Consider the following 21,041-nt stretch of genomic DNA (forward strand, 5'->3'; position numbering starts at 1 on the left):
AAGCAGCTAATAAAGAGGAATCCTTCACTGTGAGGCAGACCATTATAATTTTATTTGGCTGGTTAAGAAAGTGTTTTTGACTTTTAGCTTAAATTTGCCTCTTTTTAGCCTCCCAGTACCCTTGATTCTGTCCCCTGGGGCTAGATAGATCGATAAGAATTTTTTTATGCATCTTAAAGCACTATGGACATTTTCCAGTCTTCCACCCAGGAAACCCTCACCTTTCCCTCTTTCTTCTTCATACCTTGAGAACAATAATCAAATCAACACATTGACATTCTGTCTGGAAAGAATTTGGCTACCAGTCCTGATATGTCTTATTTTCACTTATAAACGTGAGTACTTGAGAGTAGGGTCTATCTTACTTTTGTATTTGTATTCCCAGTGCATATTATCATGTGCATAGTAGTTTCTTAATAAGGACTTTGTTTATTCATCCAGAGGAGTTTATAGGATTTTGGTCTAACTGCCCACCCCCCCTCAGTTTTACTGAGGAGGACAGTGATACCTACAGTAGAAAGTGATTTACCTGAGATCTCATGGCTAGTAAATGAAAAAACTAGGATTTGAACCCAGATCTTCTGACTTGGTATCCAAAGGACAGTTTAATGTGTAGTTGTCAAGCTTCTAGTGGAGTCTTGGTTTCTATCACTGCAGAGAAATGATGCTAAGAATTCTTGTAGCACTACAATGTGACCATTTGTTTCTGAAGACAACTATGGCTTAAAGTCATAAAATCATAAAATTTTAGAGCTGATCATTTAACCCTATCCCCTCAGTTTACAGAGATTGAAAGTGAGGTCCAGTGAGGTGAAATGATTTGTCCTGAATCACAGAATTAATAAATGACAGAGCTTCAACTCTCTCAACTTTCAGTGTTCTTTCCACTATGCCATATTTATACATTCTATTTCTTTATTATTTAAACATGTTTTATACTACAGTCTTGGTGAGAGGGAAGTTCTCTCAAAGTAGAACCCTCCTCCATGAAAGAAAATAATTGAGCACAAACTTCTGACTGTGTTATGAGCTCCTTGAAGGCTAAAATTTTTACCTTTTTTTTTTTTTTTTTTTTTTTTTTTTAAATATCCTCAGGGCTTATCAACGTCTGGCTTATACTTAATAAATACTTGTTTACTGACTGATGGAATCTAATAAAGTATACAATATTCTCTCCTAGTAGAGCATCCTGTATGCCTTCCCCCATACTTAAAAGTATGTATAGTTCCATTATTTCGGACCTTCATGATTTTTCCATGTTTGCCTTCCTATTTCTGAGTTTGGTCCAGACAATGGCATCCTATTAGTGATCTTTTCATTTATGTTACTGTAGTAACTGTTCCTCTTTTCCCCTCCTTCCTCTCCCTTCACCCCTCAGCCATTCCCCAGCCAATGAGCACTCACTTTGATTTTAGTTTTTTACTACCGCAAAGAATATCTAGCACTATTTTCCCCAAGAGATCAAGATTATTCACATTTTGTGGATCAACCCCCAAATATATTAGTGGGAATAATGATCTAGTAGGTACTTTTGAGCTAAAGTTTTGATTTTAAACTGATAATGTCAGTTTCAAAGGCAGAATTAGAATTTAGTCTTCTGATTTTTGGAGACTCAATTTGCCTTTCCTCCCCTTATGCATTCTTGTTACTGATATCAATAGAATTTCCATTCTGAAATTTTCTAATTTCTGGAGAAGAAATGTGAAATTCTTTTTGCAAATTAACCTTTTGAATAATTTCTCAAGTATCCAGTCAGTTTAGCCAGAATAGTTTTCTAAATGCAAATAATCTTTAGTGATTATCTTTTGGGCTGTTCTAGAATGTTTTCTAAAAATAAATATAAATGCTTTTTTAGAATTTTCTGTACCAGTTCCTTGGAGTGAATATAGATGGGGTTAGGAAGATGAAGGCAGAATGAAAGTTCATTAATTAATTGTAAGTCCATTTTTTACATGCACATGTCCTACTTAACAGTAAACTGAAAAAATATCTCAAATGACTGTTGTATATGAAACACTGCACTAAAAACTCATAAAAAGAGAAAGTTGAAATAGTCCCAGATCTCTAGAAACTTAGATTTTTTTTTTCTGGATGAACCCATTGATAATTATGAAATAATTCATTGATGGGGTGAGCACCCAACAACAGAAGTACTAAACTCAGGAATTGGCACTTGAGCTGAATTTTGAAAGCAAGCTAAGGATTTTTTAAAGATACAAATGTTAGTACATTCTTGGGGATGAGGGATGAGAGATGAGGAATAACCTTCTTGAAAGAAGAGAAAGGCCAAATTCACTATCTTCTAGACTATTTTGGCTTGAGCAGAGAGCAGCACATAAAGGGAGAAAAATATGAAATAATCTTGAAATGGTCATTGGAAATCATATTTTGGAGGGCTTTAAATAAATGCCATGCTGATGAGTTTTATCTTAGTGGAAATAGGGACTGAAGACTTTTGAATAGAGATGTGATATAGTCAGACTTGTGCCTTAGAAAGATTATTTTAATATCTTTGTAGAGGAGAGATAAGAGAGTAGAATTTGGAAGTGGAAAAAAACCAGGTAGGAAATTATTTTGAAAGTGTAAATTGTAGAGGTCAAAGGATTATATAAATTTAAGACTTAGTAGGAACCTCCTGAGGAAACTGAGAAAGATTAAGGGACAAGAACACACAGATAGTAAGTAGCAGATTTTAGATGGGAACTAGGAGGCCTAAAGTAGTATAATGACTATGGGCATGGAACAGCTGGAGAGACTTTTTATCACTTCATTTAAATAAGCATTTTCTACTCTGTGCTAAATAGTAAGTATACAAAAGTAATGACAAAAGAGATTCTGCCTTGATGGAGCTTATGGTCTATGTGACATGTGTACAAGTAAATAAAAAATATATATACAAAGTAATATTACAAGGGAGAAAATACTAGCAACTGAGAGCATCAGGAAAGTACTCTTAGAACATGGTAGTTAACCATATGCTTTCAAAGAAGTTAGGGACTCTGAGGGAGAGGTGAAATAGTAGTTAATTTCAAGTATGTCATGGACTTCTTCTGCCAGGGCACAAAGACAGAAGATAATTTATCATGTATATGGAATAGGTGACAGTTCAATATGACAAGATTAGAGTTCTTGGAATTATACTTAAAATGCCAACAAAAAGTGATTATGGTATTGGCATTTCTGATAACTGAACAAAATTTATTTGAGTAATTGAGAGGTGAAGGGATGTATGTATTTTAAATGAAGAAGTTTAATAAATAATTGCCAAACTTTAATTTTCTAAATGTTACCATTATTTATGGTAGATTCTTTTAAATTGAGCCCCTACAAAGAAATTTTTGATAATGAAATGGGGAATAGAATAAAATAAATGCTCACCAGTGCTTCCTCTTCCCATTTACACAGTACCTATGATTCACTCATAATTTACTTCTGGCAAGATATGAGATGGAAGGCTCAGGAAATGGAACTAGACTGTGTAGTTCAGATGGCAACTGCCAATTGTTTGGGGACTTTTTTAAAGGTCAGTGAGGATATCAGGTAAACACTACAATTTATAGCATATACAGATGAATAAGTACAATATTAGTGAATATAGAGCTGGGAAGCATTTGGTAGATAATCTCATTTTATGAATGAAGAAACTGACCCCAGAAAAATAAAGTGATTTTTCCTAGGTTAAATAATCATTTTACTTTTGTTCTGCCCTTCCCCCACTTCTAATCTTTGACGAAATGGGTTTCTTATAGTATCCCAACATGTATGTGAACATTGTAAATTATTATTAGCTTTATTAAGGAACAAATGGCTGCTATTAATTCAATTTTCAGAAACCACATTCTGTCATCATTTAGTTTTCATCTTTTTCTTTATGGTCTAGATTAATCCCTTAAGTAAAAAACAATTTGTTCCTTCCTGATACCATAGAAATCTTTTTTTCCTGTTACCATCAGGATATTTCATTCTGACTTTTCTTCAGCTTTATTGGGTTTGAATCTTTTTTTCTTTAACAAATTGCATTCTTTTGATTCTTTGTAGGAAAGTCCTATAAAATATCTCAGCATAAATGGATTCTTTATGTGGGAAAATGTTATACAAGGGGAGTTTTCCCCCCCAAGGGATCCCATTGTAGTGAGAGCCATCTTTCTTATAGGATTTGTGCAGTCTCACTTTCACTCTCTATAGTAATAAAAACTTTAGAGCAAGGCTTTCATTACTTGGCACATTTTGTCTCATGTGCTTGCATTTCTGATGACTCCACATTGTTGCTCAGCCCATCTTTTTCAACTTTTCACTTTGCCTCAAATGTCTACTAAAGAGTCTTGCAAATTTTTGAGGTTTCCTTGAATTTTTTTAGTGATTAATCTGAAGATGAGAGAAAGAGAGAGATTGAGACAGAAAGAAGGAGCAGGAGAGTGTTTATTGATTAGTTAGGGGCTTTGGGGTGAGATTCAGGTATGAGAATCTGATCTTCATACCTTAAGAGACCATCTAGTTCAATCTCATGTAACTGAGAGCCACAGTAAAGTTTCTTTTCTCAATGTCACACAAGTAATAAATGGAAGAGTATAGCCTAGAATTCAGGTCTTGAACTTCACTGGATTGGGGGGAGTCATGGTAAAATAGAAAATACATTAATCTTGGAATGAGTCAATCTGAGTTAGGATCCTGGCTTTGCTACTCACTACCTGTGTGAATTTGGGAAAATCACTTCACTTACATTGGCCTCAGTTTCCTTATTTGAAAAATGAAGAGGTTGACATAGATGATCTTTTAAGTTTTTTCCCAGTAATACATCTCTGACTCTATCTTGGTTTCAATTCAAGGTCTGCTATTTACTACCTGTGTTACTTGGGGTAAATTAATTCCTCTCTCTTAACCTCAGTTTTCCCAATTGTGAAATGAGAGGCTAAGTACTCTCTGAAGTCCTTCCAACTCTAAAATCTATATTCTTAAGATTTTCATGTAAGACATTTCAATATGCCACATTACTTTAGTGGTCACCAATATTGTTGCTTCACTTTCTTAAGAATTACACTCATTCAAATTGGGCTATTTTAAGAGAACTGTACCTGATATGTTCACAGGAAGCATTGCTTCAATATACAATAGGGTTGCTTTACAGATCATTAGGTCCTTAACAGTGAGGTTCTACAACATCTTCCTACACATCTCCTGTATTGATTCCCTTCTCCTCATACAACTAGGCCCTAATTTGTAGAATATTGCATTAACCTCCTAATTAGTCTTTCTGTTTCCACTCTCTTCTTTACTTCATTCTCCACATGATTGCTAGATTAGAATATCTAAAGCACAGATACTGCATGACATTGTCCTAATCAAAGATCTTCTGCAGTTTCCCTGTTGCTTCCCCTATCAAATATAGATAACTCTATTTAGCATTTAAAGGCCTTCACAGCCTAAACTCCAACCTGTACTTCCAGATTAATTTAACATTTCAGACAAATGGTCCACCTGCAATTCTCCAAAGCACAGGCTGTTTTCCTACATCAAAAGGTTCTTCTCTATATTCCCTCTAATCCTTTCTACTTCTTGGAGCCCAAAGCTCCTTTCAAGATCTAGCTGAAGAATTACCTCCTATCCAAAACATTTTATGATTCTTCTAGGTATTATTGCCCATAAATATGTATTGTTATATATTTCAAATCTATTTTTCCAAATATACTGTATTTCCCCTACTGAAATATAGGTTCTTCAGGGGTAAGAATTTCTTAATTTTGGTTTTGCATCTCTTCCCCCTAACCCCCCCAATCCCTTTTCTGGCACAGTACCTGACATATGTAGGTATTTAATAAATGCATATTGAATTGGAGCAAATTAAAGACTAGGAGGAAAAGACCTTTAAAGACATTGAAGTAAATAAACCATTGAAGAGCAACCAAGGATAGAGCATATCAGAAATTAGTTGATGGGTAATAAGTTAGTGAGAAAATAGAATTTCACTCCCAGACTGTATATCAAATACATGTGTTTTTTCAAGAACACGCCTGCTAAATAAAATGTCCATTTACATAGCACACACCTGCATTATTTACAGAACCATAACTAATGCATGTCACCTTGTGTAATACAAAGAAAGTATCTCTATCCCCTAGAAACCTTAATTAGCATTAATGTAGAACATTATATGCTTGAGGATAAAATGAGATAATAGACATGAAAGCATTTAGGAAAATTAAAGACATCATTCATATTGACAGACAGTGGTATAATGGAAAGAACTATCCACATATGTTATCTGGTTCAAATCTCACATTTGCTATTCATTGCTTATATTACTTTGACTCTTGGGTAACTAGCTCTCTAAAAAAACTACTAAGTGTACCTAGTAAAGGAAAAGGAATGGGTATTTATATAGCTCCTACTATGTATCAAGCACTAGTTTTTTAATAAATATTATCTCATTGGATCCTCACAACAATCCTGGAATGTAGGTGTTGTTATTATTCCTCATTTTATAGTTGAGGAAACTAAAGCAAACAGGATTAAGTGACTTGCCCATAGTCATATAGCTAGTAAGTGTCTGGGGCTAGATATGAGTTAGAACTTCCTGATTCCAGGCCCATCCTTCTATCCACAATATCACCAGCTATTCTCTGTTCACAAAGGACAGAAAGGAAATTTGAAATGAAGTTGTTTTTCAAATTGATAAATAAAGGCACATTCCACATTAGTGGAAAGTTCATTTTTGAAATTGCAAATGAGAGATTTCACTCTAAATTAGCTAAATAATTAATCTAAGTACTTTAACTGTGGTGACTATTGTTTTGTTTTGTTTTTATCCTATATTCTAATTTTTAACTGCTACTTGATTTTTGTGGATGAATGATGGTTGTGGAAGGAATCTTTGAATGTAGAGTAGATATCAGAGCTTGAAAGCTCTGAACTGAGACAGAAACAAGAAGGTTAAAAATGAAAGAGAACATCTAGTCTTAAAGATATTTAGTCCAAGCTCCTCATTTCTCAAAAAGGTCATAGAAGCACAGAGAGAGGAATGCAGTAGCAGTCCCAGGTCCAATGTAGTATGCTTTCCTCACATGATAAAGCTATTTGCTAGTATGTGGGATGGGTGCTAGACCCTCCCTCCCCCCTTACCTAAATTGACCACTTGAAGGCATCTTCAAATATAAACAGGAAGCATTTGTGCAGTCCCAAAGGAGAGGCCCAAGTATACCAGCTAAACAGATACTGAGTCTTTTAGTTCCCATTTCCCAGCATGGTGTGCTTGGCCTGACAAGCTGGAAATACTGAATTGGTTAAATAGCAAAAGACTCATTGAATGGATTGAAAAGGAAGTAACCTTGACCAATGGACAGCAATACTGCCTACTTCCTGTGGGTCATGTAACTTCCTGAAGCTTATTAGGCCTAGAGTCTGACCTTTTCTGCCCTATAGACCTCTGAGAATAGGGAATCACGTGATTTTCTGAAACTTATGCCTAGAGTATGACCTACAACTTTTCAGAGACTTTTTGAGAAATCTTCCCCTGGTTCCATTCACTTCCTTCTCTTTTTCATACTTCGAATATTTCTCACATCATTTTTGTTATCTAGGCTATCAGGATGGTCGCTCTCTTCACTATTAACTGTAAACTCTACAATTTACAACCAATACCCGCACATCAGTGGAAGCTATCAGGAACCATTTTAGCTAAGAAATCTTGAGCTAGTCTAGTGATTAAGTGCATAAGCAAGCAGGTGACAGGAGATTGCTGCTTAAAGCAATGACCAGGAATCTGAGACTCTGCTTCCACCAACTCCCACCATTTGTCTTGGAACCCTGTCATCATAGACCAACAAACAGATTGTTATCTGGCAGCCACAGAACTACAGCACTGTTGAGGTCCGGTGGCCTCAGGGCCATTATCCCATCATTCCCACCTCAAGCAGTCCAGACCCAAATTCATCTAGAACAAAGGGACAAAGGTCTCATCTTCAGGAGCTGCTTTAAGCTGATAAAGGGTGTAGAGCTGTCCCTGCTTAGTAAGATTCCAACTGAGGAGGGGAGACAAGTGATTTGTAGGTGGTGTGTTGAATGTCAGAATCAGGTATCAGGTGATTTCAGATTGACTAAGTAGTTGTAATATCATGGCTTGGATTCTGGAAGGAGCAACTCTCACAAGTATATTAAAAAATGCAAGAACTAAATATGAGGAAAAGAATAAATAAAAGTGGAGTTAATATGGAGATTTCAAGGGACAGTAATCAGGAACCCCACCCAGAGGAAGACTGGGAGGAGGGGAGTAGATGAGGCTATCATGAAAGTCAGCCAAACAGTTTTTCCTAGAATGTCAAAAAATGGTTTTTCCCAAATTCCTTTTTTTATTTCCTCAAAGGAGTAGGGGCAATGAGTAGAACATTGTGTGGCTTTAAATGAGTATGATCTCCTTTAGCAAAAACTCTAGAGCTTTTTCAGTCTTATAAGGGAAGGCTTTTGCCCAGTTACTACAGGTGTTAACAAAAGTGAAAGCAATTTAAAGCCCCTGCAAAGAAGCATATGTGTAGACCTTTTTTACAGTCCTTTCAGAATTTACTTGCTTGGCAGTTATATGAGGAATACAGGAGTCAGGAATTGGGGAATTAAAGGTGCCATGGTCAGGGAGGCAAATGGGAGCAGCACAGGCAGCTGAATCCACAAGCCTGTTTCTCTTGGCCTGAAGTAAATCCTTTCCTTTAAGAAACCTAACAGAAACCTCTCTAGGTCCATGCAATAATTGTTCCCTTGTGTACTTAATGGAGGAATGTTTGTCTGTCAAAAACCCCTATCTCTATCGCCCCCATAATCATGCAAAACAAGAACAATGTATTTGAGGTCAGTAGAGATATTCATTCTCATTTCTTTCCCCGATTCTAAAGCTCTCATATAGGCAAAAATACTCTGAACCTGGTGGGGAGCCGAACTCTCCAATGATTAGCTCAGGATGAACTTGGGGTCTTCTTCAATTAGAAGAGCTGTGGTAGCTACCTCTAAAGCAGGAGGGTCACCCCAAAGACACCAAGTTTCTTTGAGAAGTAAGCAAGGGATCTAGGATAGGATTCCAGAGACCTCCTAGGACCTGGCCCTGCCTTCTATCAATGTACTATGTAAAAGGTAGGGCTAAGACAGAGAAGAGGTCAGTTTAGCTTTCAGGGTCCTAAAAACCTTGGCCTGATCAGGGTGTGATAAGATTGTCTGCTGCTTCTCCCAATGAGCAAACAGGAGGTAGGAGGTGGGCCAAATACTTAGGCTAGGTGGGCCTTCAGACGAAGAAACTCTCACTCTAGGAAGCAAGAGAGTTAAAAGTTTTATGGCAGCAGCCAGAGAAGTTTCCAGGCCTGGGCTGCAGATCAAGATATCATCTACATACTTGTATCTCATGTTTTCTATTGACCACTTGCTCTGATTACATAAATTTGCTAGAATCAGAAAACTGATTCTTCAGGGCCTATCCTGAGAGCACATACATGATAGGATAAAGCATCCTTAACTCTATCAACCAATCATGCAGTAACAAATCCTTCTCATAGCCAGACTCAGGAATAATCAGGTGGGAAACAAAGAAACAGAACTGCAAAACTGAGTCAGAATGATCCCACCTTAAGCAGAGGCTAAGGTTCTCCTCCCAGCTCTTCCCCAGATAAAACATCCATCTGAGTAACTTATGGCATTTCTCTGGAAAGGTGGGTTACTGACTTAATGATCCATTAGGCAATCATATCCAAGTTCAGAATTCAAAACAATATTAGTTACAGTCCCAAGAGAATTCATCTCAACAGCAAGTTTCACTAATCACGGGTTTCAGGTCTATATAAAAACAACAAAAAATTATTTCAAACCATTGTGCATAACTTATCAAATGCATCTGCAAGACAGTCAAAACTATCGTAGGGATATCAGGTTTAAAATTCTGCTCTGGGTACTTCAAGCATATTTGTTATCATATTCATTAAACAAGGAGACCATTATGCACTTAAATAAATATTAGATAATTTGCTGAATTTGTTTTGAAATAACTACTTTCAGGAGAATTTGCAGTTAACCAGAAATCTAACAAATTTCTCTTAGAGGTTTTGACATAGCATCACAAATGACTTTGCCTTAAAACAACCACAGACTTGAAAAATAAAAACATTCAGTTATTAACACCATGTAAATGTAAGCTATTCCTTTAAACAACGAAAGCAATTAATGTTAAAGTAATTTCATTTAATCAGTAAGGGGAGAGGGGGAGTTCCAGTGAGTGGGCTTGTTTTCATATTTCTAAGAAGCAGCCATACCTTCTGGTAGATTAAATCTTCACCTTTCCAAGCCCACAGATCTTTTCCTTTTCCTTTCCCCCCCCCACTCCACTTTTCCTCTTTAGAGCTAACTCTTTTAGGGTGTTAAGTCCCTTTCAGAATTTAGTCTGCCAACTAAGGGTGTGCCCCAATCTCAAGGTGTTTCCTTTCCCCTGGCAAATGGCAAGTTTCACTAGGAGCTTGACCTTTCCATAAAAAGATAAAAGATAAAGACTAAAGATAATAGCCAATGTGAATTCCCCACATGACTGACCCCCAACTTTGGTGCTATCATCATCTGGTGTCTACATATGTACATAACTCACATAATACCCAACAATATTAGGTTTTAATATTACAATAACCCCAAATAATTTAACAATTTCACAATTTTCATAAGTGATAGATAGCCAAATAAACATGACATAGCCTATCAAGAAAATGTATGGGAATCTCACATAATTTACAGTCATTTCCAATTTTAACATACACACCAATGAAAAAGTTATTTTAAAAATCAATATTTTACCTCGTGATATTCTAACTAGATGTTCAATTCAAACTATCAACTGCTTTTGCAAATCAATCTTTCTTGTCCCTTGTTTTTAAAATCACCTTTTTTAAAAAAATAAACTTTAAAAATAAGATTCACAATATAGCTAATATCTAAATAACTTTGGACCAAATTTCATAAAACTTTCACATATGTTCAGCAGAGCTGACAAAATTTTAAAGCATAGCTTATATTTTTTACAAATTACCCAACATGCATTTTAGAAAGCAACATAATTCATCTAATTAGGGAATACAAAAATGATCCCCTAAAGTAAGCTACTTTAAAATCTTAGTGATCTTTTTAACTTCAAATCAAATGATGAATGAGAAATTCATCATAAAAAATTTGTAACTCATTTTGATAGCTAAGAAGGTGGCCTTATAAGCTCAACATTCCTAATGTAAAAAAGCTAATCACTGTAAGTTGTTCCTACTTAACAAAGTTGTAGATTATCAGTAAACTCATTCCTTCATTGGGACCTATATAACTCAAAAAAAGTTATTTCTCAGAGATAGGCTTACAAATAGTTTTAAGAAGCTCACTAAATTTACAGTTTAAAAGGAATTCCAGAAGAAAACTCCTCTTCACTTCCTGTCTGTTTACTTTCTTTGATTGACATCAGCTTTCTTTGTTCTCTTTTACCTTCCCCCATTTTGAAAGCAGCTTTCAAATGGCTTTTAAAATGCAAATCTGATGAAGATAAGATTTTACTCTTTTCTTTTTTTTTCCTCTGTGGATCAGAAAAGACTTGAAGACTAGGCTGTTTGCTACTAGGTTTTGAAAGCGGCCAAGTGCTTTTCTGTTTTTCCCAAAGTTCCCAAACTCTTCTGTTAACAGTCATTGCAAAGAGATTACAATTTATATAAAACTACTTTTACTATCATACCTCAAATAACAAATTCCACTGAACTGATTGAACATATTTTTTCTCTTACTCATTCCTCCTCCCATCTGTCCCTTTATCCTATATGCAATCCTCCTTGTGGATTTGCTTGAATTTGTTTCCAAATTATTTTACACACACACAAAATTCCTTTATCTCAACATTGGTATTGTATGTTGGTCACATCTAAAAACTGGTATAAAGTTATCAAATATGAAGCAATTAAGTCCAATAAAGTAATTAACACTCATATAGCATTTGTTTTATTCTAAGCACTTTTTGTAATCTTGAAATGACCAAATGCCAAATTACTCAATCATTGCTCTCAAAAATTAGCTTACTTTTTCTGTCACCCTCGGCTTGGCCAGAGCTTAAATCCACAGGAAAAAGGCTTTTTTTTTTTTTAAACAAAATATTTCACGGAATAGACATGACACAGACATTCTGCACAAAGACACAAATACAAATACAGACAAAAATTATAATAAAGAGGACTGTTCCTTCATCACACAAAATAACAAGATATCATCAAGTGAATTCTCTGATGGTTTGCTCCAAACATCTGGTTTAGACTGCTCCTCCTCTCCTTCTGGGGAGAGCACTTCCAATCTCATGGTTTAGATCCTATCACATACAGAGCTGACTTCTTGACCCCAAGCCCGGAGGGCAATCATACAGAGCACCCCTGCTCTGTGCCTTTTATCAGGACTTCCCTCTGGCTAACTAGGCGGCACCCCTTAACCTTGGATCCCCAAGCCTTGATGATCCCAGACAGTGCCCTGGGGATAGTAGCTTTAATCTGGACTACTCCTTCCCCTTCCCTCTGGATTACGTGCACACAAGTTACCTGACTGGCCACCTGCCCTCGGACTTCTTTGGAGACTTGTGCTCCTGTTTGTGTATGAGTGCATCTCTTCAGGCCCACACTCCACAGAGAGGGGGGGATCTCAAGTTCGGTTAGAGAAAATCCAACCTGGCGCCTGCCCTGCATCAGAACCCCAGCCTTCTCTTTGTGAAGTCACAGATCTCAGATGAGCCCCCATAAACTGTGTGGGATGGGTGCTAGACCCCCCCTTACCCAAAGTGACTCCCTAGAGGCATCTTCAGATACAAACAGGAAGCATTTATTCAGTCCTTGTAAGGAGAGACCCAAGCACACCTGCTGAGCAGACACAGAGTCCTTCAGCTCCCATCTCCCAGCATTGTGTGCCTGGCCTGGCGAGCCAGAAATGAATAGTTAAATAGCAGAAGATTTGGGTTCATTGGATGGACTGAAAAGGAAGTAACCCTCGACCAAGGTCAGCAATGCTGTCTACTTTCTATGGGTCACGTAATTTCCCGAAGTTTAGGCCTAGGGTCTGACTTCTTCTGCCCACAAACCTCTGAGAAGAGGGATCATGTGACTTCCTGAAATTTAGGCCTAAGATCTGGTAAACTCCATCTCAGAGACGTGTTGAAAAGTCTTCACCTGGTCCCATTCACTAGTTTTATTAATTTCTTAACTTTGAGTCATACTTCAGGACCAAATCATAGTGGACTTTTAATCGGTTGCTCTGCTTCCTTTCCTTTCCTTTCTTCTGTCCATCTTCCATATACCTACTAAATTTATATTCTCAAAACACAGATATGATTCTTATCCTTCTGTGACTTCTCTTGCTTCTGGGATAAAATGCAAACTGCTATTTAGGATTTAGGGATTTAAAGTCCTTTATGATTTGGCCTCTAGTCCCTCTTTGTAGCTATCCTAGACATTACTCCCATTCTCAAACTTTACAGTCTAAGCATCCCTATCTGGCTGTTCCATTTTGACTTGGCATGTTCTCCTATTTTACCTTGGCTTTCTGAAATCAATTTCTAGCTTTCTTCAGAGCTCATCTCCCATGCTACCTCTTCCATGAAGCCTTTCCACTCCTCCTCATTTGTCTTGTATATATTTTGGCTGCACTGTGTTTATATTTTTCTGAGTGCATTTAGTTTTTCTAATGAGAAAGTACATTCTTTGTGATCAGAGTCTGTTTTATTTTTGTCTCAGTATCTCTAGCACCACACCCAAGATACATGCTTATAATGCTTGTTGATGTATTGATATTCTACCTCCTTACATGCATCCAGCTGCTCTTTTTAAGTGATGACCCCTGTCCCCTCTTCTTGCCTTTCCCCAGATTACTCTCCCACATTTGGAGTACAGTCCCTCCTCATTTTTGTCTTGTTTGATCCCTAGATCAAAGAGCAGCTTGGGTTCCACCTTCAACACAGGACCCTCCTGATCTCTCCAGCTCTTAGTGTCCATCACTAATTTGAAATAATATTATTTTGTATATATTTTGTGCCAAACTATTCCTCTGTAGAATGTAAGCTCCTTGAGGGCAAGTGTCTATTTTGTATTATTTTTTTGTAAACCCAGCACAGTGCCTTTTGTATAGTAAGAATTTATTAAACATATATTGAGTTGGACAATCTTCTTGTACTTTTTGTATCATGAGTGATTTCTTATTCATTTAAACCTAAATTTGCCTGTTTCACCTAATAAATGAAATGGACAGAATAGCATAGTGAGAAAAGCAGATGATTTGGAGTCATAAAACTTGGATTTGAATGATAGCACTATCCCTTACTAAATATGTGATCATTAGTCTCAGTTTCCTCATCTGTGAAATGGAGATAGTAATATCTGTAGAGAGAAGCAGCATGATGTGGTGGGCAGAGGGTCCCCTCCAAAGTCAGAAAGACTTAGATTTGAGTCCTGCAAAACTAGCTGACACATACTAACTATGGACTAGAACATGGACAAATCATTTAACCTCTCAGTGCTATTGTTATCATTTTACCCTCTATATTCTAGATAAGTTGCTGATCTTCATTGGTGGAGAAGGGCATTCCACTTTCAGGCACTAATGAGATCAAAGGTCCAGACCTCTCTATTTCCCCTCCCCTCTCCTACCCCCAAATACTTGGAGTCCTGACCTCACTGGGTTATATTTGGAGATTTAAATGAAACAATATATATTTATAGTGGTTTGCATGACATAAATATCAGTTATTATTGTTGCTGTTATCATTTAATGATTTCTCAACCTGTTTCATCATCTATAAATTGGAGGTACTAATACTTATACTACTTACCACAAAGAGATGTTTTAAAACCTTAATACCTTCTACAAATGTGAGTTAGTGATATTATTGTAGATAACCTATAGAAATAGGTGCCCAGAAATCCAAGGAGCAATTGATTACAAACACTGGGGTGGAGGCAAAGGTATAGGACACACAAACATTTAGCCCTCAGGCCCCTCTCCTCCCATCTTCTTAACTTGGACACATGCTATTAGTTCCTCTCTCAAACTGTATGTCCTAGGAAAGAGGACTTCAGAAAAATCCAAAAAAAAAAAAAAAAAAAAACCACCAACCCAGGTTGGTCTTCTGTTGAAATGAAAGAAGTACCCACATGTCTTTGCAAAGGGGCACTACTTTTGTTTTTTTATTTTTTTCATTCTTTTTACCATATAGAATACAAGGATGCCCTACAAAATTACCACAGGGATTGGAGCTCAGAATTGGTGGCAGGTAGGTATCCCCAGAACCCCAAATGTATACATGTGGATATATGTCTATATAGATCTTATTAAGTGTACAAGAATATTCATGAATTATTTCATGGGAACTCAGTCATCTGAGGCTCAGTTGAAAAAACTGGCATATTCAGCATGAAGAAATGAAGATCATTGAGGGACTTTATCATGAAGTGTTGTCAGATTGATGAGGGATTAACTTAACTCTATGGTTCCAAAAGGCATGAAATTTAGAGGCAGATTGCTGAAAAGCTCCTAACAATTAGTACTAGGAAAGAGTAGAATCATTTGTAATGAAATACCTTATGAAGTAGTGAATTCCCTATCACTGGAAGTGGGTTTTTTGTTTGTTTGGTTTTTTGCTGAGGCAGTTAGGATTAAGTGACTTGCCCAGAGTCACACAGCTAGGAAGTGTTAAATGTCTGAGATCACATTTGAACTCAGGTCCTCTTAACTTCAGGGCTGGTGCTCTATCCACTGTGCCACCTAGCTGCCTCTTTTGGAAGAGTTTTAAAGAGAGTCTAGATGACCACTAATTTGAAATGTTAGGCTCATAAAATATCAGAATTGGAAAAGACTAGAGTTCATCCAGTCTTGTTCTTTCATTTCTCAAATAAAGGAAATAAACTCCTAGAGGTTTTCCCATGTCAGAGAGCAGTTAAGTCTGCTGATTCCCAAAATCCCTTCTAGCTCTAGGATTACATGATAGGAGACTTTTCCTAATTTTGACAATTTCTGTAATATACTTAGCTGTTATTGAGATAATAAGTACCAAAAGAGAAAGGTATAAAAGGTGACATCTATTAAAATTAGAGAATAGTTTTAGTTAGAAAGATGAAAAGATATCAGCTTATTTAGGGCAGAGAAAATATAAGTGAAGGAGAAAAGAAGATCCTTCAGCTCTGTGGAAGAACTTGTAAAGTATGAGAACATTGAAATGCTGAAATAAATGACCAGAAGGGTACAGGATCTTTCTTCTCTCCCTTTTTTAAGGATTAAAACTTCTGCTTTATAGTATAATTTAAACATGTTCCTGCTGGTAGCCTTGATGATAGGCTTTATGATGTGTCATCCCCTAAAGATGATAGCTAAACTAACTGGGAAGCATAATTATTCTTGCAAATGATAGACTGAAGTTCTTGAATATGGCAGTTGGTTCCCAATATGTATGTACTTTAATCTTACATTTTAAAGTAATTCAATATATTTTCCATTAAGACATTTTATTTTTATATGATTATATATAAAAGTTTTGAAAAATGAACTTGTAATAGTAGATTTAAAAATTGTTAGTCTATTGAATTTATGTATCTCTGCAAATTTCTATTTGCCAATTTTTCTAAAAGGCTTCAATTCACAGTGAAATTGCCCATTACATGAAATATGTGTGATTACTGCTAATTCAAATGGCAAGGTTGCCTATTCCTTGAATATGGTGAATTCAAGTGTTCTATATATATATTCACCAAAAGGTGCACATTAGCTTTTATAGTACATTTTGTGGAAGTCAGTTTATGTAAATCCAAATAATTTAATAAAGATTTAATTTAATTAGGAAACTAAATTCTATCAGCCCTTTCTGAATTTAGATACTATATTAAATTAAGGGATTTAAGGCTTTGTTCATTATAGTCAAATAATGTGAGTATGTGAAATTACCATCTCTATATCTTTATGTATTTTTTTAAAGATGCCATTTTCTCTTCACTGCAATAATAGGGTACATTTTCTTAAAAATTGCTTTGTTATAATTGGTCCTGCTTATTGAATGAACAAACAAAAGATTTTTGCTGTGATAATCTGTTGCTCTAAAGTACCTTTAATCTACAGCTATGCTTCTGAACTGCTACAGGTCATACTCTGCGAAAGGCTGGAAGAAGCAGGTCCTGTTCACGGGAAAAAAAGGAGGTAATGTGTTCACATGCTTGGAGTTTGGTGGGCAGTTTTTAATTTAAAGAGTATGACACTTGGTAGTGAAAAGGGAAATGTGCCTGAATCTTGTGACGTTTTCCTTCTGATGTAAAGATTAATTCCTCATAAATTAGTGACTGTTGTCTTTAATAGGGTATCTGATTAAACCAAGAGATCTTTTCTTAGAATGGAAACCATGCTATCCCATATTTCCTTTAAGTAAAGCAATATACTGAGAGTGGATTGGATATTGGGATTGAAAAACATTTTAATTAATAAATTTTGTTTTAATATGGGAAACAGAAACATAAAACTTCAATAAATATTCTTCCAAAAGATCAAGCAGACAAAACAAAGTAATTATGACTATGTTTATAAAAAAGGAAGGTTTTCTGCTCTAACTTTAACAATGTAGTGCTATTGTTATCCATTGTATTTAAGCTACTTTGTTATTTGATATTGTCTTCACATATGTTGTAATAGTTAGGTACTATATTGTTCTTTTGTAGCAGCTTTTTTTGGTCTATATCAATTCCTACACTTCTTTCCATATTTCTTGGAATTCTTCCTACTGTCATTCCTTACAGCATAATATTCCATGATATTCTCATATCACAGTTTCTTTAGCCATTCCCTAAATTTTATGCACATAGTTCATTTCTAATTCGATTCTATGAAAAATAAAGAACATGTTACACAGATAGAGATATGTCAGAAATTTTCAGATTGTTAGGTAAGAGGGACTGAAATTTTTACAACTTTATATGTGTGATTTTGCATTGTTTCTCAAATGTCCAAATCAACTTCAACATCAGTAATTACTAGAATTGTTAAGAAAGTTTTGCCAATGTAGAAATTTTCCATAGCTAACTATCTTTGACAGTTTGATGAGTGTGATACCCATTAAATCTATAATATATCTATATATCTATATATCATACCTAGAATTATTTTAATTTGCATTTCTCTGATTATTAATAATTTTGAAATTTTTTTCATGATTCTTCATTTAAAAACTACCTGTTCACAGTCATCTTTTTACCACTTATCTGTTGAGGAATAGCTCTTGATCCTGTAGATTTCTGTCAGTTCCTTGTAGATCTTGGATGTCAAACATTTTATCAGTGGTGTGTAATGCAAAATTTTGTTCCCAGTCTGTATTTTTCCTTTTTATTTTGGCTGAATTGTTTTATTTATGCAAAACCCTGTTTGTTTGTTTTTTAATTCAGTGCCGACTTTTTGTAGTTTTAGTGTTTTCTCTCTTTGTATATATGTATATATACATGCATAAAATGTATGTGTATATAGTATAGTAGAATACATGTCTCTATGTGCACGTGCCTACATGCAATTGTATTTGTATCATATGATTTAAGAGTTTTCCCCCCTCCACAATGCTAAAATACTTAACTTACCATTCTGGTCTAAACCCATTTCCCACTAAGTTTTATCCAGGTTTCCAAGCAGTTTTTCTTTCTTTGTTTTTGTTTTGTTTTTTAATTTTTAATTTTCCTGTTCTTTCTTCTTTCTTTGTTTCTTTCAGGGAACAGGATAGGATAGGATAACTAATTAATTTCCTCTACTACAAAAGAAATAATTCATCAAATACTTATAACAGCACATTCACAAATACTTAAAATATGATATGATAAAAAGAAACATTCCATGGGACTGCTGAAGGTATATCCTCTTCACCTCTATTCTGAACTGTATAAACAATTTACTCAATAAACATTATCATTTGATGAGCGAGGGCGTGGCTCAAGTGCATGTTAATATGTATCATCTTCTTTAACAAGCATTGTAGTAGTTGCAGGAAACATCTCTAGCTGTTTATAGATTCAAGAGTTCTTGATTATTTGAATTCATGATATTGCCACCTAAGCTAGAAATCTCCAATTAGGGTTGCTGTTCAGTAACCTGTATTCCAGGAAAGAATCTCACAGCAGAAGAGGCAGCACATATGCTGGCTGACAGACATAGACAATTACTCTTGTTGACAGGAAAGAGGGAAGAAGAAATACTTTTCCCTCCTCCCCCAGGAAGTCCAGGGATAGAGTTTTAAGCCATATCACCAAAGAGCAGGAGAGGAAGGTATCTCCTTATAAAGTCTACAAAGTGAATGAATAGCTGTTGCTGCTTTATGGTCAGTCCTCTTTGAAGTGACTTCCAGTTACTGGGCAGTGGGTCATAAATCAACCAGAAGCCTCTGATTTGTCTTTTCTTTTGTGAAGGGCCTGCCCACAAGGATGGGCAAAGACATATATATGCTCAGCTCCAAGTGATATGCCACAATTATGTGAGAGGTTCCCCTGATTACTTCATTATTCATTCTTTCTTTTCTCAGTTAAATAAATGATTGTTATTCTCAGAAAATCAAATAGTGTAAATTTGGCACATTATCCCATTTCCCCAATTTTGGAAAGTTTTCTGGGAAGCTGAAGGGAGGGTCAGATATTGTCATTTCCAGAGCCTTCTCCCCATGCTTTTCATTAAAGTCTCAACAAAGTCTACATTGAACAGATTTTAATGCCTGAGTAGGACTTTCAGTATAGCCCTAAGGACAATCCCTAAATGAAATCTCTTGTGAAGATCTGGTCCAACCACAGATTGTGGACCTAGAGATTATGATCACTCCCAAATATAAAGTTATATATATTTAACAAGAAACATATAAAGTTCTCATAGGTTGCTGCCTCGTATTTATAAGGTCCTCTCCTAACCCAAAATGATTAAGAAACAAATTAGTTGAAATAAAAAAAGTAACAAAAGAGAAAAAATAAAGAGAAAAACAAGCTTCCTTTTTTAGAGTGAAAGCTTCATCCTAAATGTGTATCTCTGTCACTTGTGTTGCCCTTTCAAGATCATTTAGGAACCTGGGATCAACTAGAAGCTCCAACCTTGGTGAAAATTCTTTCTTAGATCTCTTCATCACATAGGCCAACTCATACTTTACTCTACTGGTAGCCCTGCCAGTAAATAGAGAAATCTAGATGGAAGTCTAGACAAAATCTCTGTGCAACACTTACAACACCCCATATTTCTTAAGTGGATCCCTTTAAAATCATAGGACTTTCTGAAACAAGGTCTAAACTCCCCCAAATTATAGGACAAACAGACTGACTTTAGTACATTAAACTCAGATGAACTTCACACATGTTTAGATTTCTAAAAACAAATTAAGTGCTTGGATTTAATGGCAATATACAGAAACACTGATGTTTTGTATGAGTTTATTTTATATTCTGCAACTTTGCTGAAGTTGTTGTTTTGATTAATTTTTTAATTGACTCCCTAGGGTTCTCCAAGTAAACTATCATATCATTTGTAAAAATGATAGTTATATTTCCTCATTGCCTATGCTAATTTTAAAAAATTTCTTTTTTTTGGTTTGGAATATATTGCTATAATCTCCTTGCTAGCATTCTATTTAAAATTTTACATCAATATTCATTAAGGAAATTGGTCTGTGGTTTTTTTTTTTTTTTCCTATTTTTGTTTTCCCTAATTTAGGGAGCAAGATCAAATTTGTGTCATAGAAGGAATCTGGTAGAATTTCTTTCTTTTTTTTTTTCATAATTATAACTTTTTATTGACAGAACCCATGCCTGGGCAATTTTTTTGCAACATTATCCCTTGTACTCATTTCTGTTCCAACTTTTCCCCTCCCTCCCTCTACCCCCTCCCTCAGATGACAGGCAGTCCTATACATGTTAAATATGTCACAGTATATCCTAGATACAATATATGTGTGCAGAACCGAACAGTTCTCTTGTTGCACAGGAAGAATTGAATTCAGAAGGTAAAAATAACCTGGGAAGAAAAATAAAAATGCAAACAGTTTA

At 35.7% G+C, this 21,041-nt stretch overlaps 1 protein-coding gene across 2 annotated transcripts in view; it reads left to right on the forward strand.

Moving 5' to 3' along the window:
* KATNIP (katanin interacting protein) overlaps positions 1–21,041 on the forward strand; it is a 228,908-nt gene that overhangs the window by 5,550 nt on the left and 202,317 nt on the right. The window contains exons 2-3 of one of the 2 annotated variants that reach the window (XM_051988295.1): positions 15,224–15,280; positions 17,138–17,193. In XM_051988295.1, coding sequence (XP_051844255.1) covers positions 15,224–15,280; positions 17,138–17,193 — 113 coding nt within the window. Of the gene's footprint in view, positions 1–13,145; positions 15,281–17,137; positions 17,194–21,041 lie in introns of those variants that run through there. The other variant, XM_051988287.1, reaches the window with a different exon arrangement.

The sequence above is a fragment of the Antechinus flavipes genome, chromosome 1 (assembly GCF_016432865.1).
Source record: "Antechinus flavipes isolate AdamAnt ecotype Samford, QLD, Australia chromosome 1, AdamAnt_v2, whole genome shotgun sequence".
NCBI classification, from domain to species: domain Eukaryota; kingdom Metazoa; phylum Chordata; class Mammalia; order Dasyuromorphia; family Dasyuridae; genus Antechinus; species Antechinus flavipes.